Source organism: Alligator mississippiensis, chromosome 4, assembly GCF_030867095.1.
Source record: "Alligator mississippiensis isolate rAllMis1 chromosome 4, rAllMis1, whole genome shotgun sequence".
Taxonomy (NCBI): domain Eukaryota; kingdom Metazoa; phylum Chordata; order Crocodylia; family Alligatoridae; genus Alligator; species Alligator mississippiensis.
Genome location: NC_081827.1, coordinates 115,317,474 through 115,342,099, shown reverse-complemented (window position 1 = coordinate 115,342,099; position 24,626 = coordinate 115,317,474). Strand labels below are relative to the sequence as shown.

Sequence of the window (24,626 nt, the reverse complement as noted above, 5' to 3'; positions counted from 1 at the left end):
CTTCCCTTCTTCATGAGGAACCTAGGAAGGACATACACTATGGCTGAGAAAATACACTGAAATATGCCCACAGAAACAGAGCAGAAAACACCTCCCTCTACCATTCAACCATTCTGAAGTACTAAGGAACAATTTACAAAAAAACCCTGAAAAACACAAAAGTAGGTGGATTTTGGAGGAAGTTGTTATTGCTTGACTCAGAATCAGCTAAGGGGATTCTCCTTCAACTTTGCAAAGATACACCCCTGTCTGAAACTAATCAAAGAAAGTTTTATCCCCTCCTGAAAAAGTTTTAATTTTGGAGTATACAAAAACAAGGGTTGATCAATCAGCATCATCTTAGCTTTCGCTACTAACAAAAGCTGCACAAGCAGTGCCTGTATATGAAGCAGACTGATGGCTCATACACATTAGGTAGGGAACATAAAGACATTACTAGACATGCAGCATATCTTTATGAGCCTGCAGCAACAAACCTCCTACAGGCACTAAATTATAATACTATTAAAAGGACTACACACCTATTACATGAAGGATCAAAATGATACTTAATGGCTTTACATTCTTCGCTGTTATTTCTGTTGACTTGTTATCTGTTATATTGTCAGCACTCAAGATAAAGTCATTTAAACCAGCGTACATTTGTGTATATGGATGTGTATGTGAATGCACACGTGTATATGCACAAGGGCTACAACAGTTTGTCAGCTGATATAAATTGGGATGGCTGATCAAAGTCAGTGGAACAGAATTTATACCAGCTGAAGATGCACTTTTACCTATAAAAAAAATGAAAAAAAACCTAAATAGTATTTCATTTTGCTCTTGGGCACATAACACACATTAGTGCATAGTCAAACTCATTTCCTCTCTTACACATAACACATTGAAAACTAATGATGATAACTTTGTTTTTCAGTATAATGGAGCTCATAAGAAGACTACTCAGCTCTTATCTGATGTTTTTCATCTGTAGATCTCCAAGTGCTTTATAACAAAAGGTAAGATGGGGAGAGTGGTGTACACTGAAAGAAAGAGACTTGTTCAAGGTCAGAAGTAAATTGAGTAGTAGAGCTAGAAATAGAACCTAGGTCTTCTGATTCCCGGCCCAATACAGAAGCCAATAAAGCATACTTCCCCCTAAATAGAACCACTGTATGGAACAGATCCAGTAGCCAAGATTCACATCTACCAATCTAGGACTTAGCCCAGCAAAACAAAAAATCCAGAAATAGAATGAACGCTAGAATTCTACTAACTCAGCTTATGTTAGGGCACAGATATTTCTGGGGGAAATATTACATAACTTTCAGAATTCCTTTTTTAAAAAATACAGAAAAATGTCACACTTTAAATCGTTCTAATCTGGGCTCATAAAGTATTTCTTTATCTTGTGCTTATTTTTTCTTCAAGGGTTCCAGACTAACCAATGATCATAAGCCACCTGCAATTTTATAAGAAATGAAATATTTTTCTATCTGTTGCCCAAAGTACATTTCTGGTTTTCTATAGTGTTTTTCCTGAGGGGGAAATCAAAGAAGATTTCTTACCCACAAATAAACAGAGAAAAATAAACCATAGCTGAACCTAAGAAAGAAAGGGAGAAAGAATAACACAGCTAGACTGACACAAAGAAAATACTAGGGAAAACCAAGAGACAAATAATAAAACACAGCAAGCAAAATAAAGAAGTAAAAAGATTAAGACAGACAGACAACAGAGCTCTTCTGACTTTTTCTCACCCTAGGATGTCATGGCAAGCAAACTAAACCAAGGAGCAAGATCTGGATAGGCAAGGTGTGGAAGTCATTGCAACCCTCTGCATTTTTGTGTAAATCTGTGCATGTGCACACTCTCCTTTAACATCTGGACACATATTTTTTGAACCACTAAACAGCAGCTGAATTTAATAAATTCTCCTTTTGCTCCTTGAAAGTCTCATTCATTTTCTGGCATCATGCCAGGGCTAGAAACAAATTTCTGATTGCTAGGCCTAACCTGGACCAATAGCTCAGTTGATTTCATGTACAATGCAGATGAGAGTGTGTATAATCTTTGTAAAACGTAAATACTGTGTTGTATGCATATATATGCTATACATCTATAGGTTACATAAACAGAAGACTTCCATTAATTAAATGCAATTGTTTACAAAGTGCGTTTGCAAGAGAGAACGTGCTATGAAGGGGCTTTTTTAACCCACAAAAAACAGGAAATTAAAGTATCAGTCAATTGTACCATCAAGCATTGTAGGAACTTCAGCACAGTAAGTGTCCTTCCATAAAATGTTTCTTGCAATGCAGAAGTACAACAGAGAGAGTTATGGCTGACTAAATGTTACAATTACCTGGCACTGAAGAACTGAACTCTGACTGAGATTTTATGTGGCACCATAGTCAATCTTTGTAGCAATGCTCCCCATCCCCAGTCAGAACTGAACAGTTCTGTTACTGAGTTCTGGTATATTGGCCTTTTGGTCAGCATTGTGTGAGTCACTATTATAAGGACCCGTATCCTCACCTCCTGGTGTTTTGGGTGGTCTCATTACTGGGCCTTGAGACCCTGCCCTCCTGTCTGGACTACCCAATGGCTTCATTAACAGGAATATACGCCCTTTCACATGTCAGCTGTTGAGGGATGAGACTAAAAATGGTGCCAGATGAGCTCACTCCTCCTAAGGACAGGAAGTAAAAGAAAATATGCCTCAATCTTATATTTCCCTGGGGAAGAGGCACTAAAGAGGCAAACCAACACAAAGTCTGAGTCTGTAGAAGGATGTACTCAATTTCCAAGTGACTTGGGACTATCCAGCTGGCTGTAACAAAACACATAACCAAGGGAAATTAAATAAAAAATAGAGATATTTTATAAAGAAAACATGCTTGCATCTTTCTCATCTCCTTATCTGAGCACTGCATGTTCCACCTTCATTGCTGATACTGTAGACCACAGCTGTTCACATTCTGAGGTTTATACATTTAGAGGTCTATACAGTGCCTGTTAGAGGTACTGCTGCACTGCCCTTATTGGGATTTCTGGTAGTATCAGTCATAGGCACTGACATATGATGACCTTGGCCAGTATTTCCTATACACTCATTACTTGCTACTGCTTCCTCATATCCTTATCAGACACAGGATTTCTTCTGATAGCATCTCCAGAAATGATGCCTTCTTGCTATGGCAAGGATTTTGTATAATATCAGTGGGATTTTTCATGGTAACATTATTAGCCATTCAAACTCTGTCCTTGCAGCTGAGATGTCATATGGTATCTGTCCTAGTCCTGGACTTTTCCCCCTTTTCCTGGGATTTCTCATGGTAGGGTTAGTAATCACTAATGCCATAACTGTTTGCCTGGTACAGATTTTATATGCTATGGATGTGATCATTACATTTATATTGCACTGTGTATTTTGAACTGAAAGTGAATGGAACCAATATGAATATAACTTAAAAGGAATATTGCATCATACAGGGGAAAATGGATACTGCCTCATATTCTTTTTAGTCAAATTATATATCGTGCTTAAACAATCTATGGACTTGTCTACATTGAGGCATTATCCATAGATGCACCTGCATCAGTGCAAAACTCAACTTTATTTGAAGCCAGCATATGCCACACAGCTTCAAGTGACTTTTTACACTGGTGCAGTGCATCTACAGTAGAGTTGGCTTTGTAGCAATCCCAACACTGCTACACTACTGTCTAAAACAAATATGTAGTCAAACCCTGTGATACTCGGAACTAAATCTGAATTTAAAAATATAATCAGAGGACAACTCCTGCACTTCTGTACCCAAAATAAAACTGGGGAGGGGAAGGTTGGGGTCATTCTTATAACTGAGGGTTATTGTTATATATATAAAATGTACAGGCACAGTGCACAAATATAGCAAAATATGTTACTAGTAAGCCAAAATATTAACAATAATTGTTAGTACCATTGAAATCAGTGGGATTTGGTCTAATGCTTTTACCCTGCAGAAAATCCATAGAATAGAACATTAATGCATAGTTATAAAGAAAAATTAAGGGAAGCAGCATATCTGCATATGCAGTATCTTCATTTTATAGTTACATAATTTAGCTTTTTAAATTAAACAAAAAATATACCCAACAGCCTCAGTCCATAGCAGAGGCTGTGGCTGTAATATTTTGTCTTTCAAAGCGCGTCTTTTTTATTAAACAGTAAGATAACCTCCCTCCCACCCCCATCTAAAACAAACACAAAATAGAAGAGTTTCAGCCCAGTGTGCTCCAAAAAGATTATAGCCTTTAAAGATCTGAAGTTCTATAACATTTGCACCAAGAGGTACCAAATTGCAGGAGGGGGGTGGTCTTGAGCTGCAAATACAGAACTAGGATTCAACTGAATCAGATTCCATGCCTGGATCTGCCACAGCATTTTTGTGCAAGGCTAAGCAAGCCACTTTTTTTTTCTGTGCCCCAGTTTCACCACAGGTGTTAGATGGCTTTATAATGCTTCCTGGTCTCGTGTAAATGTAATTGTCTTTAGATGGAAGGCTCTATAAAGGTTCAATGAATTAATGTTTTTTTATTACTTATATCACAAAGGTCTTTGCCACCTGTGTACACAAGACCTAGCCCTATAATTCTTACTCTGAAGTAGTAGCTCCCACTGCTGAGAGGGCTGCAGCATTTTCCCATTTAGACTTATGAAGCCAAATCAATCCAGGTGTAACTCTGTTGTATGCAATGAAGAGCGTCAAGGGACTGGCAATAAATGTAGTCTTCTGATAAAAGGGGGAAGGGAAAATCACACTCAAAACATTTGGGAATATTTCAGGATAGTCTCTTAAGACAAGAGCTTGCCTAATAAGGGTGATCTAAAGCATGCTAATTCGACAACCTGTATTTTTCAGGCAAAACATTCCAGAATGACTGACCTTAATTTTTGTTTTTTAAAATTGAAAGTGAGGCACTTATGCAATAGATTTCTAGGCAGAAAGAGATACATGCCACAGAATAATAATCAACCTAATTCCTGCTGAGAAATCGCAACACAAATCTTTCCCCAACATCTCCTTTAATAAGTGAGCTCAGCATTGCTAGCCTCTAACAATGACATGCAGCAGCAATTAGCAGTCCTCTGCATACCTAAGGAATTCCTTCTTTTCCAGAAGAGGGCTTGTTATTTACATATGGGGGGGAGTTTATTTAAAATATAAAGGGGTTTTTGTCTACCTTTGGGAAGAAAAACAGTACAGTAAATAAACCTAAACTTTATTTAAAAAAAGAGAGGAAAGAGAAAAGGAATCTGTATTCTTTCTGTCAGCTACTTAAGAAAAAGGCAGGCTGGTCAAGATGGAGAGTCACAGTGGCCCAAAAGCTTAGCTCTTTACTTCTGTCCAAAGATGAAAGCTGAGCCAGGGTTGACATCTCACGTGATCAGGCGATCTCAACCCCAGCTCAAAATACAAGAGACTTCTGGGCTGTCCCTGAGATGGAGGAACAGAATGAATGAATTTAAACAAGCTGTCTTGGCCCTACAATTTAGTGGAAAACTGATAAAATCCCATTGCTTGGCAATGATGGACTTGGCACTGCTCTGACATCTGTTTAAGCCCTGCTTCTACTCACCACATTCCTGCATTGTAAGATTTCATTTCTGATCTGTTTATAATAGCCATTTTCTTTGGTGATGATTATTTAGTTCTCACAGACCTAGTCAGATACATTTTAGAGAAGGCTGTACTTTAATGTTCATAACATAGCAATCAAATGATTAGGGGAGGAGGGTAGGGGGAAAAAGATGGAAATCAGGTTATCTTTATATTGGGTCTTCTCCATGTATCACATCTACTAAACCAACTGTTCCCTACTCTTGCATAGAATCCCAAATATAACTCTTGGGTTGGTCAGTTGGACCTTAAGGAATGCTGCACACACTGTCAGAAGGAGGTAAAAGAGCTTCCATATTCAACTTGCCTCAAAGTTAGATGTTGCAGTCTCTTTGATTTCCCCCTGACACTTTCAGAAGAGACAAACTAAAGCCTGATATATATAATCAGTTTAAAAAGAAGGAAAGGAACAACAGACATGGACCAGTGGGAGTGAGGAATCTGGACCTTTTTGAATCTCAGAAATGTGTTTTTTTATACAAAGACTTTAGTTTGTCTAAGCTATAGAAAGAAACAGAAGCAGTCTATTTTAATCCTCCTGAGTGAAGAGAGCTGCAGGGATTGCTGTGTTATCCCCAGCAGCAGCCCTGATTTTCCACAAATCGCTGTATATATATATCACAGATCATCTGTGTCCTTAATGCTCCTCTGCTTGTGCATTTTGATATGAAATCAAAAAGCCACAGTTCTTTGGTTTTTTTCCCCCTCAAAACCAACCTCACTACAAATAAAAGGCTCACACAGGAAGGAGATATACAGAGTAGACTCATGTATTGAATCTGACTCGTCAGTTTGTCTAATGACGTATGTTAGAAACTATATTCAGATGAAAGGAAAACCTTGCCAATACTACGTTTCTAATTGTGGTTTCATGGCTGGGCTCAGATTCTTAAAAAATTAGCTTGATTCTGCCTTGCTTGCATGGGCTTTACAGCTGAATTAAACTGAGCTTTTCTGGATTGACAGTGAGTTGATTGTGCATGAGTTCAGAATCTGTCCCGTGTCTTATTAAAACTTCTTACAGGGCATAGTGAATGATGGCCTGATCCTGAAAGTGCTCATTATGTGCGTGACTAGTTCCATTGGCCTCGTTAAGTGGGGCTTCCAAAATTGAGCCCTTATAGTATATAACATTTTAGGGGAAAGGAGTTGGGTTTTGGCATGCAAGATATATAGTATATGTAAGATGTTGCATACAGATTTTGACATTTCTGTACTAACTTTCTATTTCACTGACATGAGCAAGTGGTGTAAATTAGTGTTACACCAGCTGGGAATCTGGCTGCATGTTTCTAGCTAACCTTCAGTGTTTGAAGCAAATGCAGTACAGGGGTCCTTTTATGGGAAGAGAGGAGAGAGAAAAAGAATGCGTTCTGGGCTAGAAAATATTTCAAAGACCTCCTTTTCTTCAATAGCATCAGAACTAAACCATTTTAATCTGGAAAAGAAAGCCAGTCGTGCTTTTACAACCAGTGTGTACTCTCGCTCTCAGATGCTATAGTGGCTTAAGGAATACATCAGACTCCTTCTGCTCTTCCCAAATTCACTAACTCTGCTTTCAACCAAAACCACTTCCCTACTTCCAAAATACCTAAGAAAAAGCAGACCAGGCACCTAGCACAGTTTTAATTCCAAAGGGTGAGCTGAGGGGACATACTAGATGGCTAATGCAGGAAAACATAACTCTCCAGCACTAATCTCCTTCAGTGTCCATGCTGCTGGCTTGCTAGCTCTGGTTTAGCGTATACACACACACATATAGCACTGTTCTGGGTATTAGAATCCATGCTTGCTTTATTAAAGAGGAAAGGCAAGCAAAAATACCTGCTTCCTTTGGAAAGCTTAGACAGGTACCAGTCACTGAAGAAGCTAGAAAACTGAGATAGTCACAAGTGAATGGCATGTGTGCCTATACCCAAGCTGTGCAACATAGCCAGGCATCCGTAATGGTGAGGAAATCCCATTGCTGGGCCACGAGGTCGATTTTTCTTTTTTTTTTTTTTCTTTTCCCTCCTACCGGCTGTCCACCATCCTGATGCAAACAGAAGTGCTGGCGCTTTGCTGCTGTAACTAGCAAAGCCTCCTTCCCTGCCCTGGCTGCACAGAGACCATCCTGCCTTATGTATTGGGTAATTGGTGTGCACATGCACCCGTGCGTGCGTGTGTGCGTGCATGCGTGTGTGTGTGTGTACTGGTGATGTGTGCGTGTGTGTTATAAGGGGCAGTGTGTGGGGGGGCAATGAGTGGTGTATGCGTGACAACACAGGGGGTGTGAGGGAGAGACAGATACAGAGAACATGGGGGGTGTGGCACGGGGCAGTGTGTGGGAGAGAATATGGGGGGGGTGTGCATGCATGTGTGAGAGAGAGAATATGGGGGGCTGGTAAGGGGCAGTGTGTGTGTGTGTGTGTGTGTGTGTGTGTGTCTTGCAAGGGGCAGAGAGTTTATGTGGTGGGGGCAATGTGTAGTGTATGTGTGACAGACAGCCACTGGCAAGGGGCAGTGTGTGTGAGAGACATAGAGAATATGTGGGGGTCCGGGGGGTGGCAAGGGGAAGTGTGTGTGTACGTGGTGCAAGGGCTGATGTGTGGGGGGACAAATGGGTGGTGTGTGTGACAACAGGTGCGTGCGTGTGTGGACAAGGGGCACGGAATGGCGCACACGAGCCCTGGGGCCGGGAGGGATTCCCCGCCGCCCCCCGCCGCGCAGCCCCAGGCGCCGCCCCACTCACTCGGGTCTCCGGCTCAGGGCGCCCTTGGCGATGGCGGCGGGGGGCTTGTGCGGCAGCAGCGCGCTGCAGCAGCCCCGCTCCCGGGCCTCCTTCTCCTTCTCCTTCTCCCTGTCCCTGTCCCTGTCCGCCGCCGGCGGCTGCGGGGGCGCCCGGCCGCTGGGCCCGGCGCGGCTGGGCGGCTGCGGCGGCGGCGGCGCGGGGAGCTGTCGGTGGTGCTGGAGCGGCTCCGGCGGCGCCGCGGGCGGCTCGGGGGCGGCGGCGGCGGCTGCCGGGGCCGGGGCGGCGGGGGGCGGCGGCGGCTGCTGTTGGCGGAGGCTGCGGTTCTCAGTGCTGAGCTCGTCCAGGCGCCGCTCCAGCTCGTCGATGCGGCGGCGCTGCGTGTGGATGAGGCTCTGCTGGTTCTGCACGATGGCCGTCAGCTCCTTCAGGTACAGCACGGCGCGCACCGGGTTCTCCAGCAGGCTCTCCATGCCCCCCCGCGCCGCCGCCGCCGCCGCCGGCACATCTGCGCTCACCCGCGCGCCCGCCCGCTGCCTCTCGGCCCGCCGGCCCGGCGCCCCGCGCCTCTGCCCGGCCCTGCCCCGCGCGTCACGCACAGGCGGGACCGGGGCGGGGCCAGCCGCAGCCCGCCCTGCCGGGGGGAGGCGACACCGGGGCGCGGGGCTGGGCGGCAATGGGATGGTGGTGGGGAGGTCTTGCAATGGGCATTGTGTGTCTGTGGGCGGCAATGGGCAGTGTATGTGTTGGCTGTATGTGTAGCGGCAATGGGCAGTGTGTTAGGTGGGGGGCAAGGAGCAGTGTGTGTGTGTGTGTGGGTGGGTGTTGCAATGGGTGCAATAGGTGTATGTATGTGTTGGGGGTGCGTGTGTGTAGCAGCAATGGGCAGTATGTGTGTGTGCGTTGAAATGATCAGTGTGTGTGTGGAAGGCAATGGGCATGTGGGGGCAATGGGTGGTGGGTATGTGTGCGTTGCAGTAGGGGGGTGTGGGGTGGAGGTGTTGGGGGAGCAACGGGCAGTATGGGTGGGCGGTATATGTTGGGGGAACTGGGCAGAGAGTGGGGGGCAAGGGGAAGTGTGTGCGTGTAACAGTGTGTGGTGGGGGGGTAGTGGAGGGAGACAGGCAGATGGGAAAAGGCAGGGGGGGAAGCAAAGAGCAGGAAGGGCCTGAGAAGTCTCAGGGAGTTGCTGGAGGGAGGAGGAGGGAAGGAGAAGGCAGGTTTGGAGAGCAAGGGGAGGGGTGAGGAAGTCAAGGAGAGATTTAGAAAGAAGAGAAGGAGGGAAAGGACCCCCAGAGGCAGGGAAAGCAGGAGAGGGACAGGGGAGAAAGTAGGAGAATAGACCCCCTACACACGCATTTTATGGCTCAACCTACCCTGCCCTCACTGAGCTGCAAGTGCTCATATAGTGGGTTTTTCTCCAAGAAAATCTCTCTGTGGCAGAGTGCTACAGCCTGCCTTTTAATCCCCTCAAAGAAAATTAACAGCCCTGCTTTTGCCATGCAGAGCAACCCCTCTGCCTTTCCCATAAAGAGCCAATAAAACAGCCATGTCAAACATGGGAGAGACTGGCACAGCAGTTGCCCTAGAGAAGCTCCATAGCAAGGAAACCTGTCAGCCCCTGCTAGATCTCCTGAACAGTTTTTTTTTCCCAATTCTCCTTGGCTGGCATTTCTAGAGGTTGCTGTTTTCTTCCAGGATGAGTTGATGGGTTTTTTTTAAGCAAATAGAATAATTTTGGCAGGTTTTGTCTGGTTCTGTTGATAACATTCTAGCTTTTCACTTCCCCTGTTAACATGCAGGAGGCAGGACTGAACACGCACCCCAGGGGAGAGTTATCAGGGGAAAGTAGATGTTAAAAACCCCACTGATTCCTTACAAGTTTGTGTTCCCCCTGAATCTTTGCTCTCCCTTTTCTTTTTTGGGAATGGAATTGGGACTTCAGGTGTTGTTCAAATGTGGGATAAAAATCCTGTACAGATAACATAATGGGGGCTCTCTGCTCATTGGCTCTTCATCTCCATAGCAAACATCTCATTTCACAAGGAATACCTTACCACCACCACCCTAAAAAAAAACCCAGTTGCAACCCTACAAACAGCCTTGGTTCTGAGAGGCAATCTGTGCTCTTTGCTTTCATGTATGTTCATCATCATCTGTAATAGTCTGCAGTCTAAATCTTACCTTCAGTGACACTTGCCCCCACTAAACAAGTCTCTTTATGCTGATGAAAGAAAAGAAAACAGCTTCCTTTCCTATCACTGCCTTGGCTCTGCAGAGCTAACAGGAGTAAAAGCAGCACAATCTTATTTTAGTCACACAAGTCAGTGGGTGTGACTGAACACACACACGGCACAGCTCTGTTGAATGAAAAGACACTACTTCTTACAGATGGTTTTTAGAGTAAAACCACCACAGGCCAGCAAAGCCTGTGCCTAGTGCCTCCCTGACTGGGGAACTGAGCAACATACAGGAGACTGTCAATTTAATTTATGCTAAAAGCTTTCCAGCCTTTTCCATTCACATATAGCCTTGAAAAGGTACATTTGTCACTGCTTCTTCTAAAAATGAAGTTACAGCTCTCTCAGCCACTTAGGGATGACTGTGGGGGCCACAAAAATCATAGCAATATATCCCTCCGTTTTGGGAAGAGCTTTTCACAGGTATAAAGACCAAGGGCAGACACCTAGACTGCTTCATTTGCCCTTAGTCAAATGGTTATACCAAGCATAACTTCTACTCCAAAGGTGGAGCAGCTTAGTCCCATGAGATAGAACATTGACTATAACAGGGGTGGGCAAAATATGGCCCGCGGGCCAGACCTGGCCCATGGCAGGTCTTTGTCCAGCCTGCAGTGGGCCCCTCAGTCCCCTGGCACAGGCACAGTCCAGGTGTGGCATGTCCTGCCACCCCCTTGGGCATACAGGGGGGCTGGGGTGGCTCCACAGCTGGATTGCCTTTCTAGGCAGCCCAGGTGGAGGTGACTCCTTCCGGCTGGCAGGGACTGGTGCTGTACAGCCCTGTGTGCCCCACTCCTGCTGTGGGCTCACCTGCCCAAGCTCAGCAGTGGCGGTGCAGGACAAAAACTGCTGCTCAGTGCAGACAGAAAGTGGCCCCTCCCCCTCCCCCTCACACTGCCAGCAGTTCCCTGCTGCAGCCACCTGGATCCCATGCTGCATTGGGCTGCCCAGTGTCTGCTCTGCACTGCCAATGTAGGGGAACCCAGAGGCAGTGGTGATAGCATCAGAGACACAAGGCAGCCCCATGCAGGCTCCAGGCTGCTGCAGCAGGAAACTGCCAGCAGCAGGAGGGGGAGCATCTGCTTTCCCCCAACGGTGAGCAACAGCTTTTGTCCTGTGCCATCATTGTTGAGCCTGAGTGAAAGAGCCTGGAGCAGACACAGGGCCCACAGGCTTGGGGTTATGCAGCGCAGGTCCCCACCAGTACTGTGGGGCTGTGGGCAGTGGCAGCTGTAAGGAGCTGCCACCCTGAGCTGCCTAGAAAGGCGGTATAGCTGCAGATCTGCCCCAGCCCTGCTGCATGCCCAGGGGGTGGCAGGTTGTGCCATGGCTAGCCAGGCCAGGGCTGTATGTGGGTTCTAGCTGATCTGCTCTGGCAGGGGTGAGTCTAGAGCAGGCATGGGGCATGCTGGGACTGTGCACAGCTGACGGTGGTGAGGAGGTGCTGCAGGACGTGCAGGCTCTAAGCTGTTGCGGGGTGGGGGCAGGGGCAGGTGCCGACTGGCTCAGGAAGGCACACGCATGGGGGTCCCAAGCACACCACACCATACCCACAAACCCTCCACTGCAAACCCCACAACCACACCCTCCCCCCACCCCCACCCCCCCACAAATGCCATACCTACCCACAGCCTCCCTCACATACACCCCTCCACACACACACCTGTGCACCTCTTGGGGGAGCCCCACTCACAGCTTTGGACACATACCACCATACATGAACCCCCACACCCATCCCCCCATGCACATCCCCAGCCACCTTCCTCCTCCACATACCCCACAAACCCCATTCCCACCAACACACCCCCATAAATCCCCCATACCCACTCACCCACATCTACACACACCCCACACCCTCCCCCACACCCCACATCCACACACATCCACACACACAGAGTTCCCCCACAAACCCCATACCCACTTCTCTATACCTCCCCACTGCTCCACACCCCCTGCAATATACAAGAGTAAGATTTCATTTTGAGCTATTATGCAACCACCTCTATGTACATCACACACACAAATCAGGACAAAATATTTTTTTAAATAAAATTAAAATAGGTTATTGTGGATGTTTGATTTTTAGTATATAATTTGGGTTTTTTCCAGTTCCAAGATGGCAAACCCTCTTCCCAAAAGGAGTACTTATGGGGGGCAAGGGTAGAGACTTCTGGTGGCAAAGGTCAGGGGCTAGGGAGTGGGACTTCCAGTTCCAAGATGGCAACCAGGGGGCGGGGCACATGTCAAGGGTTGGAGCTACCCTTGCAGCCCTCAACAACTTGCCAAAACTCATTGAGTGGCCCTCCACCCAAAATAATTGCCTGCCTCTGGACTATAATATAATGCTTGTTAAAGTTCATGAAAAATCTCCTCTTGGCTCCAAAGAGCATTGAACAAGGGTCTTAACAGGGGACAGAGAGGACAGCATTAATCTTAGCACTGACACTGACTGTCTCCGTGGTCTTTGTTAAGTTGCACATTGATTAGTCCAAATTTTCAAACCTGAGTGCCTAAAGTAAGCACCTAAGCTCTGAAGTACTGAAAACTTGCTAGTTTTACTGCCTTTAGTGAGCAAGCAAGCCACTTTTATTTAGTTGGCTAAATATGTAGATAGGTATGGAATTTTTAGACCCCCATTTGAAAATGTTGTTCCTTATTTTTTCTGCACCTTATTTCCCATTTACAGACAGGAAAACATAGGAACAAAATAACTTGCCAATGCACCTCTTGCAAAAGGGGGTTGTGATATAAGAGTAGTAAATGTTATTAATATCCTGTTTAAGCACTAAAATTCAACAGCTTGATTATAAAACCTGCCATTGTAGAAGACTGTGTGAAGGTGGTTGTGGGAGAAGGAATCAAATGCTGCCTTGGGGCTCACATCACTGGCAAAGCAGGGGGATTGTGTGTGGGGGGGGAGGGGGGATGTTGAAATACACAGACAGAGAAGGTGGGAGTCCTAAAGGGTCACTTAAGTTTGGGGTGAAGGCGTCAGACTACTGCCACACTTTAAAAAAGACTCTTGGTCCGATATTAGGACCAACCTGCTTCAGCCCTGAACAAGGACAGTCAGGGGACTAAGAGCCAGAGGTACCAATGGAAGCTGTGGACCTAGAATTATAGAATCATAGAGAAGCAGGGCTGGACAGGACCTCCATAGGTCATCTAATCAGGATTATCCCTGTCCAAACCATCCTATACAACCCTCTTAGCAAAACTACACAGTCCGCACAGCACAAGACAACACCCTGCCACAGGTAAAGCAGGCAGACCACAGGAGCCAATGTCTTGCTGCTGTAATGGTTGCTAATATATGCTTAAGAGATCCCAGGGATAGAACCACACTCCCCACCCTCACCTACCTCTACCCCCACTACAGAGGAAGGCAAAAACCACTATAGTCCATATCAATCTTACCATAAAATTATTTCCTGATCCCAAATATGGAGATCAGTTTGACCCTGAGTGGAGAGGCAAGACCCTTTAGCCAGGAACCTCTGGGTTTAAGTCCCAGGAGGAGCATTGGCACACACCAGTCAAAATCCCCAGCCTTGGCTGCAGCCAACACTCAGTGCCTCTGAGAGAATGATATGTTGGAAAGGGCCATGGGTATTTAAAAAGAGCTTCCTTTTCCCCATTAAGAGACAGACCAGGTTGTGGGTCTTTCTCCTTCTGAGACAACAGGCAGAGCTATTTTTAAGGCCTCAGGCTGGCCCTGTGAATAGTAGTGTCATTATAGTGGACAGGAGTCGATTAGATCTTTGGTAGGGCCATGGAGCCACAACACACTCAACACACTCAGGTTTTGAGATGGGTTTTTAGCCCCATCTCAAAACCTGAAGGCTGGCTATGATATAGAGTTTTCAAAGAAATACTAATTGACAAAAAAAATCAGGCATTCTGACTATGAGGATTAGGAACTGCCAACAACGCTACAAAGTCTCACTGAAATGTTATAGTGTCTGAATCAACACTAGAAAAAATCTGATTTTTGTTGTGCAGAATAGATTTCAGCAGTTTATTCCCCCACCCTCAATACCTCTGTTGTACTGCTTATTTTTTGACCAGCCCCATTAGCATGGCTTCTGTAAAGTACAGCTTTGTTGTAACTTAAACAGATTAGGACCTGTTATTCTTGATGAATAAGTTAAAAATAAGGCTTTTGGGGAGAAAGATGGTCAGGGGTAAAAGAAGGACAAAAATCAGTCATTTTTCTCTGGGCAATTGGATGACTGGTGGCAAAATGTTCCATAGACATGGGAAAAAATGTTAAGGTTATCCCTGACCTTAAGCCTTCCACAGACCTGATCTTTGTACGCAGGGAGAATAGAGTGGCTTGGAAGGTATATGTAAATTGGAATCATTCTACCATGTTTCAAGAGGTAACAAGACTGGATAATCCCTGGGAAGAAGAACAATGCAATGATAACTGAAGCTTGGAGGGAGATACAAGAGTATCTGAAGAAATAGTGTGTTTCCCTGGAAAGAACCTGCATAGGTAGGAAATATCTCCTCCTTTGTCCAATATGTAATGTGATGCTTTGGTTACACTGCAGTGTTACAAAGCACATATCGTTTGCAGAGTTGTTCAAGAATCAGCTTTACTGCATCTCAGCAAGGTAAATGTAGAAATTTTATCCATTGAAGAAAGAGGAAAATAGGGACAGAGAGATTCAGTGTCTTGAAAAAGGCCATATAACAAGTTAGTGGTAGAGATTTGATCTCAAGTGTCTTGGCTTTCAGCCTCATTCAGTTCATTGCTCATGCTACCTTTCCATTTAAGATCTAGATGAATAGACAAGAGAAGAGTAAAAGAAAAAATAGTGGTGAAGTTGATGAAACTTTCAAAAGCAGATTCAACAGACACTTGGCTGGGATGGTTTGGTCAGGGATGATTCTACCTTGAGCAGGGAGCTGGGCTAGATGACCTTGTGAGGTTCCATCCAGACCTACTTCCCTGTGATTCCTGTGAAAGTCCTAATTCTTTTCAATATGTGCTCCTAGACTCCTCCCTAGGTTGCTTCTGGGGCTTTATGGCTAAAGGGAAGCAAAACTCGGGGACATCCAAACCTCAGGCCTCGGGGCTTGGGCCTGCAAGTAGGATGCTCGCCAAAGGATTTGGGAACACCTGAAGTCCCAGACTGGGGTGGAGAATGTTTGCCAGTAGTAGGGCCACTTATGGTTCTGGACTGACTCTCGGATTTGGAATTTGTTTTGGCTAATTTGGCTTGGAATATGGAAAATTTAAAGTAAAAAAATTTAAAAACACATGCTCGAGTAATAATAATGAACAGTGATTTAATGGTGTTGCTATGGTGTAAAGAGCTTCTCTTATCCACTAAATAAGGTGTTTGGGCACTGCACAGACAATTAACAAATAAAGTGCAGTAATAATAATTAAAAAGAGTCCATAATATTTACACAAAATAAAACACAAATGAGATAAATGCCATGACTTCGTGCAGGGCCCTGTCCTACTCCTCTGAAGTTTTGATTTGTTTTCCAATGAAAGTCAGATAGGGTCCTAAGTAAGACTGTTTTTGTGTGCTCACTTTATAGGGTGAGTTGGTAGCAACTCCAGATACTTACTGGTAGGATGCCAAAAATACTATTATAAAAGATTCTTGAGACCCTTTATGAGAAACAGTACCACTCCCTTATTTGGAACAAGTCACTGAAATCTAGTGGGAATAATGCTGTAAGGGGCTGGAGACACGTTATTTTTTTTCTCCCTAAAATCCATGCAGGTTTAGCTGTTAAACTGTTAAAAATTACCATTTCCTTCCTTTCATTTGGGTTCCTCCAGAAAACTCTGGCAGCCTTCCAGGACAATTACCAAGCACTAAGTTCTAAAGAGATGTGTTTATCACAACAATGGTACAGATACATGCACTATTGTGAGACCACCTGGGAGCTGCCAGGGCAGCTGTCTTGGTGGCAACAGGGTGCGCGCGCGTGTTTGTTTGTTTGTATGTGTGTGTAAAAATCCAGGTTTGTTCCTTTGCTTTTGACTGCTCCTGAGGCCAAGCACATGGCTCTAACAACCCATCTTTCACTTGATGGGTAACTCAGAGGGCAGAAGCTCCCCACCTCCAGAGGATGACGGGGAGAAAGGTCTAGGCTGGCCACCTGTCAACTGCCCTGTGGCCCATTCTCCCCAGTCCTAGCCAATGGTTCTTGGGATAGCAGCTTTTTTCTGCCAGCTACTGTATCTTAGGTCTAGGATTTTGTTCTGCAGAAATGAAGGCTTAGAGTTCAAACATGGTCTATGATAGATAATTGGGGGCTACAACAGTTGTACAAAATACTTTCTTTTTATCTTTGTTCTTTAAAAAATTGTAAGGAATTACAAACAAGTACCCCTACATTAAAGTGATGTTATTAAGGTTGCAAAGTCAAGCACTTAAGTGAAAAATGCCAGATTTACAGTTGCACAAGCAACTTCAATTAACCCCCAGGTATGACAATGGCACAGTCTTCAGTTAAATGACCACATACTATATTTTCCCCACAGGATCCAGCCTTATTCAATACACAAGTTGGGCACACAACAGGGTATAGCACTAATTATATAAACAGACACAAAGCTTGGCAGGGGGGCATTCTACAACATTTTCATCCCCTGTCCCTTATGTTGGGGGCAGCCATTGGCTGATTCAGCCCCTCCTGCAAGTCAAGCAGCTGCTCTGACAGATACTCACAATAGATTGCTTGCAAACAGCCTACAGACCAAAAATTATTTGCAGGAATTAGATGAATAATTTGAAATAGCAAATAGATTCAAGACAATCACAATGTACTCATGCATAATTCATAAATAGAAAAAAAATTATATGCAGCCACTGACTGCTTCTTTCACTTGGAATTGTTCATTTAGGTCAAGATCCAAAATTCATTGAAATCAGAGTTGTTCCACTGATTTCAATGGATGGTTTTGGATCAGGCCCTTAGGTCTAATATTGTTCCATTTAGCTCTTAATACATTTTATTTTCATGTATCATACGCACATCACACTCACACTCACTGGATCCCACTCATATTACTCATATGAACTCTGTAGGGCTACTCAGATAAGTAAGATTTAAAGGATTGGGCCCCTATTCTGCTTTTTGATTTTACAACCATTATCACAAAAGTCTGCACAACTGTCACCTTCAAACAAAGAGGCTGACTGGCTCATCTGAAGAAAATGTCTCTGGGTGGCTTTTGCTCTCTGGAATTAATTAGATAAGTAAGTGTAGCTTTATTTCAGTGAAGGAGTCAGCAGATAATGTAATGTTTTGTGACATAAAAGGAAAAGTACATTCTAAAGAGGGACCTTGCTGTCTTGTGCTTTGCTGTAAATATTGCAAGGTTGCAATACCAGAGATCAAATACAGTCAAGAATAAAAAAAGGGTGGATGTATAATCTCATCTAAGGATACAATATAGAATTTGTATCTTTCTTGATGAGCTGTTCTTTTAAAATATTTATATATCAGTTGAGCTGTGTTTGATTGAACTAAAAAACACCTAATATAGAAAACTAAATCATTTGTACTTAGCACATTTCAAATCTTTATGTTTGATTTATAAAACAAGATGTTTTCTCTTTGCTTTTGATTTTTGATATCAGTATAAATTAACATTTAAACAGGCCTGCCAAGCATGAGTTCACTTTACTGCAGACTACTTCAAATTTCAATTTAAAGAATGCAGGTAAGATTCCAGAGCAGGCAGTCTAAGGATTAAAGCAGAGACTGATATCAGGACACATGGGAGCTATTCCTGTCTTTATTTGTATTTTGTTCAAAGTCCTCTAGAGTTAAGGGGACTCTTCCCATGCACTTGATTTGTTTTGGATTCTCAATATTTTGTTATATATTTTAGGGACTTATTTGCTCTCTGCTTCAGTTTACCATCTTCATAATAGGTATTAGCAGACATTAACTTTTCTTTTATTCATAGATTTTAAGGTCAGAACAAACTATTAAATTGACTAGTTCGACATATCATAGGCCAGAGAATCACCCAGTCACTCATGCACTAAATCCAGTGGTTGACTAAAATCTATTTTCCAAAGGTATACAATCCTGGTATGAAGACATCCAAAGATGGAGAATAACCTACCTCACTTGGTAGTTTCTTTCAGCGACTAATTACCGTCACTATTGAAAATGTGTGCCATATTTCTACGTATATTTGTTGGCTTTAGCTTCCAGCCATTGGTTCTTGTTATGCATAGATTCATAGATGTTAGGGTCAGAAGGGACCTCAATAGATCATCGAGTCCGACCCCCTGCATAGGCAGGAAAGAGTGCTGGGTCTAGATGACCCCAGCTAGATGCTTATCTAACCTCCTCTTGAAGACCCCCAGGGTAGGGGAGAGCACCACCTCCCTTGGGAGCCCGTTCCAGACCTTGGCCACTCTAACTGTGAAGAAGTTCTTCCTAATGTCTAGTCTAACTCTGCTCTCTGCTAGCTTGTGGCCATTATTTCTTGTAACCCCCAGGGGCACCTTGGTGAATAAAACCTCACCAATTCCCTTCTGTGCCCCCATGATGAACTTATAGGCAGCCACAAGGTCGCCTCTCAACCTTCTCTTGCGGAGGCTGAAGAGGTCCAGGTGCCCCAGCCTCTCCTCATAGGACTTGGCCTGCAAGCCCTTAACCATATGAGTGACCCTTCTCTGGACCCTCTCCAGGTTATCCACATCTCTCTTGAAGTGCGGTGCCCAGAATTGCATGCAGTATTCCAACTGTGGTCTGACCAGCACCCGATAGAGGGGAAGTATCACCTCCTTGGATCTGTTCGTCATGCATCTGCTGATGCACGATAAAGTGCCATTAGCTTTTCTGATGACTTCGTCACACTGCCGACTCATGTTCATCTTGGAGTCCACTAGGACTCCAACATCCCTTTCCGCTTCCGTTCTACCAAGCAGGTCATTTCCTAGGCAGTACGTATGCTGGACATTTTTCCTCCCTAGGTGCAGCACTTTGCATTTCTCCTTGTTGAATTGCATTCTGTTGTTTTCTGCCCATATGTCCAACCTGTCCAGGTCTGCTTGTAGTTGTTCCCTGCCCTCCGGTGTGTCCACTTCTCCCCATAGCTTTGTGTCATCTGCAAACTTGGACAGAGTACATTTGACTCCCTCATCCAAGTCGCTGATGAAGATATTGAAGAGTATCGGTCCAAGGACCGAGCCCTGTGGGACCCCACTGCCCACACCCTTCCAGGTCGAAACCGACCCATCCACTATGACTCTCTGAGTGTGACACTCTAGCCAATTTGCCACCCACTGGACTGTGTAGTCATCCAAGTCACAGCCTCTTAACTTGTTTACCTTTTCCACTAGATTAAAAAGCCCTGCGGTATCTGGGATTTTCTCCCCATGAATGTACTTATACAGCATGATCCACTCACATTTTAATCTGTTTAGTAAGCTACATAGACTGAGCTCCTTAAGGGAGGCAGTGTTTCCAGCCCCTGAATTATTTTGGGGGCTCCCTTCCTTTGCTGAGGTGACCAACGATATCTGTTGATGCAACACTCAGGAATAATTAGAGCTAGCCAAGCCCTGCAGAAAGAGTGTTTGTGAAAATCTATTTACATCCCAAGCAGCTTTGATGTTCAGTCATGTACATACCCCTTATTGTTCACTAATCACCAAGCAGTCTTTGGATCAGGCTTTGGCTCAGATATAATGCTTGCCTTCATATACGTATGTGAACACTGCTACTTATGCACAAACAAGCTGATTCCCTATTCATTATTTTTGATTTTTTATTCCTCCTCCTACCATTTACAAAGTTTCATTCAACTAATAAGGACGTGTAAACAACCCTAAGCCTGATTCTTTAACTGTCCAACTCAATAGGAATCTATCCATTGGATCCAGTAGGCTTTGGATCAGGATTCTAATTGGGCCATGGCATTGGTATGTGTTAGTAGTTCTGATTTGTTTAAAAGCTCCCTGTCTGCTTTGTGTTGCACTCCATTTCATACACAATTAAATTACTAAGGGATAGCTGCGATTTTTAAACAATTTTTTAAATGTTCTATTTATTTTGTAAATTTCCTGTGTGCTGCGTTTTTACAGAGATCAGCACAAAAGAAGACAAAACACAATCAACTGTGACAAAACATATAAAGCAGCATGTATTAACTAGAGACAAATGAAAACAGAACAATGTAAATCATGCCCAATAAGCATAATTATAGTGATAAATGTACCTTATCTATATCAGATCCAGCAGTCACAAATACATTTTTAGATAACAGATAGCTTATTGATAGCAACCCCAAATTCAGATTCTATCTTTCAGTCCAAGTAGGTATGAAATGGTTGCCAAATCTGCCAAGATTAATCTCAAGGGGATCATCATGCTTAGAAAATTAAAATAGAGAGAGAGACACAGAGGGAGACAGTGTTTATTAGTGTTACAGTCATACAGAATATAATATAAGCAGCATAATAAAGATTGTGGGAATGTAATCCCTAGGAGCTGTACCTATTACCCCAATCTAGTAAATTACTCCATGTGAGTGGATGTATGGAATCTCACTGAAGTCAATAAGGCTCTTTCCAAGCACAGAGTTCTGTCTGAGCCGCAGTTTTCTGGATTAAAGCCTCAGGTTCAGGGGAAAGTGTTTCTTTCAAGGGAAAGTATTTTCTTTTTCAGTGGACTGGGATGGGTTCTGTTATTACTGAAGCACATGACAAAAATCTCTTCATTGACTTTGGTGAGTATGGGATCTAGCCCCCAAGTTTACCCCCCCCCTCCCCCCCAAATTAAAGCCAATCTCCTGGAGGGGTTGGGAAAGGAGTCAGATGGAGACAGTTGTTAATGTAAAACTGGCACTAATGCAGCATGCAGGTGGCATAGTTACAATCCCAAACTGCCTGGGATTGGTGAAGTTAAGATTGCAAAACGAGTGGGAACTCTGCCACAATGTACATCTTGTATGTTTTGTCCTATCAATAACATACCAAGCTGGATATTTAATGACCAAAGTAGGGGTAGTAGATACTTCATATGGCCAAAATAATGCTGTTTTTGGCATTACTTTTTGCATTCCCTGTCCTTTTGTGAATTTACTGATTTAAACTCGTAGCCACATACCAGCCCCAGTGCAAATATGTAAGAGCAGGAACAAGGCATAGGAGATGCTTTTCCTCTCCGTCTGGGCCCATGCACACAAAGAAGCCCTAATGTGGTGCTCTCTGGCTAGGTCCTTGCCAGGGATTATTAGCAAAAAAACCATCTAGAATAGGTGAAGACCCAAGTTTACGTGAGGTTTCAGCAGCTTCGGACAATTTTCTGCCACATTAATTAACCTAGTTCCTCAATAGCTTTACCTACTACAATGGAAAAAATACTAGGACTTTCCACAGTCTACTAGTGCTTCAGCAGGGCTACTAGATGGCTCCTAGGGGAACTTTTTCCTATTGTAAACACAGCCATGAAGTGGCCCACAAGCCATTTCTAGAGCCCCCTGGAAAGCAAGAACCTCGCCACAAAGGAATAAGCAGGAAAAAAGACATTTAATTACACTCTGCTAATCCCTTAATGAGGAATCCTGACTCTACTGAAACCAACGGTTAAACTTCCACTGAGTTCAGTGAGGAAAACAGGATTCTGCATTTAGACTGTGTCTATATGTTCATCCAGCTTTTCATGAAAATTATGAACTACTGTCAAAGGACTAGCTGTATCCAGTGATTTGTATCTAGATGTAATGAGGGAGCACATTGCTCAAGTGACATAGCATCACATGTAGACATGCCCACAGGGTGCATCTACACATGCATTAATGTGCTTTTCCTAATGCGCATTAAATTTAGTACCTCCAATATGAGGTACTAAATAAATGCATGGTGGCTGCCCTAATGCGCAATACCAAAAGCACACATTTTTAAAGTGGCGCTTAATAGACAGTAGCCTATTTTGCCATGCACTGGCATGTTTGCATGGTTTTTTACATCACGCTTTAATGTGTAGTAAAATAGGCTACTGCACATTAAAGTGCACTTGTAGACATGCCCACAGAGATCTAGGGCTTATGCCTTACAAGGGTCTCTGAGTGTTCAACACCATGCCAGTTGAAACTCTGGAGCTGGAACTTTTCAGTTACTTGTACATTTCTCATTTCAGTCTATAACCCACAAAGGCATTTATTATTGTTGAAAATTATTTAATTAGAATAAAGGCCTATTGTGGCATCTATAGCAGATGCTGTGAGTACAACACCACCCCCTTTGTCGGGGTCCCCCAACTCGCCTGCCATGACTTCTTGGTACCTGAAGAGGAGGGGGGTTCAGTGGTGTTCTTCTTCCCCTATCAACCCAAAGACAGGGTACTCACAGGAGTGCCACGGTGTTCCTTGTGGCTCCGCCTCCCCTACACCCTGTCCACTCGCCAACCGCTCGGGTGTTCCGCTCATTGCTCCACCGATCTCTGTAAGCCCCTTTACTATGGGGTCTGGCATCAGCTTTGGCAAACCGGCCGGTCACCTGGATGTTAATACCCCTGGAGCCTCAGTCCTTGATCCCAAAGGGCTGAGCCCCCAGGCTTTTGTGTCCTCCCCACTCCAAGGGAGAGGGATGCTTCTATAAGCTTCTAAATTGGGGGGCTGGGGATTGTCCATCCCCAGCCTAATGCCTGACACTGCTCCCCCGTCTTTGATGCGGGGCAGTGTCTTCAGGGGCTCTATAACCAGCCTCCAGAGCCACTGCCTGCCTGGCATGCTCCCAGCTGGCTCTCCCTCTCCTCTCCTCTCTGCTGGCTTCTGGCGGGGTTTTTAAATTCCCCATATCAGCGGTATCAGCTGCTGCAATCAGCTGGCTGCCGCCCCACCCGGGAAGCAGCTGTTTGAAGAGTCGGAGCAACACTGGCTCACATGGCTCCTGCTCCGCTCCCACTCGTCCTGGCAGTAAGTTTGCCGGGGTTCAGGGGGCTTGCTTGCTCCCCCTGGGAATGCCCGGGCCTGCCCCCAGCATCCTAGCTGTCTGTGGGGGTTTCTCACCACCACACCTATGAAAATATAATTGTGGAAAGATCTATTTTAAAGGAAAGAATCCTACAATATTGTAAATTTCCTGTGCGAAGCACTTCTGATGCTCCATGTTTTGGGTCATTACATGATATATGTTGACCTTGACAAACTGAGACACATGGTTTCAGTCCCTGAGGCAAAGGTTCTAGAAGGTTATAACTATGTAACAATGGGGAATAGAAACTGTTCTGCAATCTTAACCTCTAGCAGGCACTACCAAGTACCCACTATAATATTTCAAGGTAATTAAAATTTCTCCCTTGGCATCCTAAAAATCAGCTTTAACTCAGTACTAATTTTCTACCCAGTTAATGTAGCTATTCTGTGTGTGAAGGAAAGGAGAAAGAAGCTCTTGGCAACTTTTTTACACAATACAAACAATGGCTCACATGGGAAGAGATGTACCCTTATATTAATGAACAGTGAAGGCCTTGATCTAGGTATAATATTTCCTCTTGAATGCTTTAGAAATCTGATGGTAGCTCAGTGAACAATTTTATGCCTAAGGGCATGCTCGTTATACATGCAAAACTCCCTCTTTCCTGTTTTACTAATTGCTTCCATTGGTCTTAACAAAAATATTGATATTTACCTATGCTCCTACTGCTTTCTTTGGACTGAATCCTATCGGATCCCCAACATACCTTTCAAAAGGTGGTTTAAAGGATGTGTCTCAAAGCACATTTCTATACGTGCATACTAATGTGATGCAATAAATTCCAGTGCATGTTGTGCTGGAGTTTATTGCTCCCGGGTGCCACATCTACACGTGCTCCCAGAACCACAGCCCACTGAGCTGGGTGGAGCAGCCCCAGGTAGTCAGCCTGCCAGCCCCAGCTCAGCGTGTTGCAGAAGGTCTGGCTGGGGCACAAGGTTTCTCCAATGTGGGGCTAGCCAGCAGGCAAAGCTCACATTGAAGCACCTTCATGCTCCAGCCAGTCATGTCAGCACCTATGTGTGAGGTGTTGTTG

At 44.4% G+C, this 24,626-nt stretch overlaps 1 protein-coding gene and 1 long non-coding RNA gene across 6 annotated transcripts in view; one reads left to right on the top strand and one right to left on the bottom strand.

Annotated features, from left to right (window-relative positions):
- LOC132250168 (uncharacterized) overlaps positions 1–1,995 on the top strand; it is a 32,825-nt gene extending 30,830 nt beyond the window's left edge. The window contains exons 2-3 of the long non-coding RNA XR_009461794.1: positions 920–1,001; positions 1,748–1,995. This is a non-coding gene — a long non-coding RNA (uncharacterized LOC132250168). The remainder of the gene's footprint in view (positions 1–919; positions 1,002–1,747) is intronic.
- Positions 1–8,929, bottom strand: part of IQSEC3 (IQ motif and Sec7 domain ArfGEF 3) — a 150,629-nt gene extending 141,700 nt beyond the window's left edge. For all 5 annotated transcript variants that reach the window (XM_019489661.2, XM_059726496.1, XM_059726495.1 and 2 more), the window contains exon 1: positions 8,380–8,929. In XM_019489661.2, the coding sequence (XP_019345206.2) occupies positions 8,380–8,849 (470 nt within the window). In that variant the 5' untranslated portion in view covers positions 8,850–8,929. The remainder of the gene's footprint in view (positions 1–8,379) is intronic.
- Positions 8,930–24,626: the final 15,697 nt, after the last annotated feature.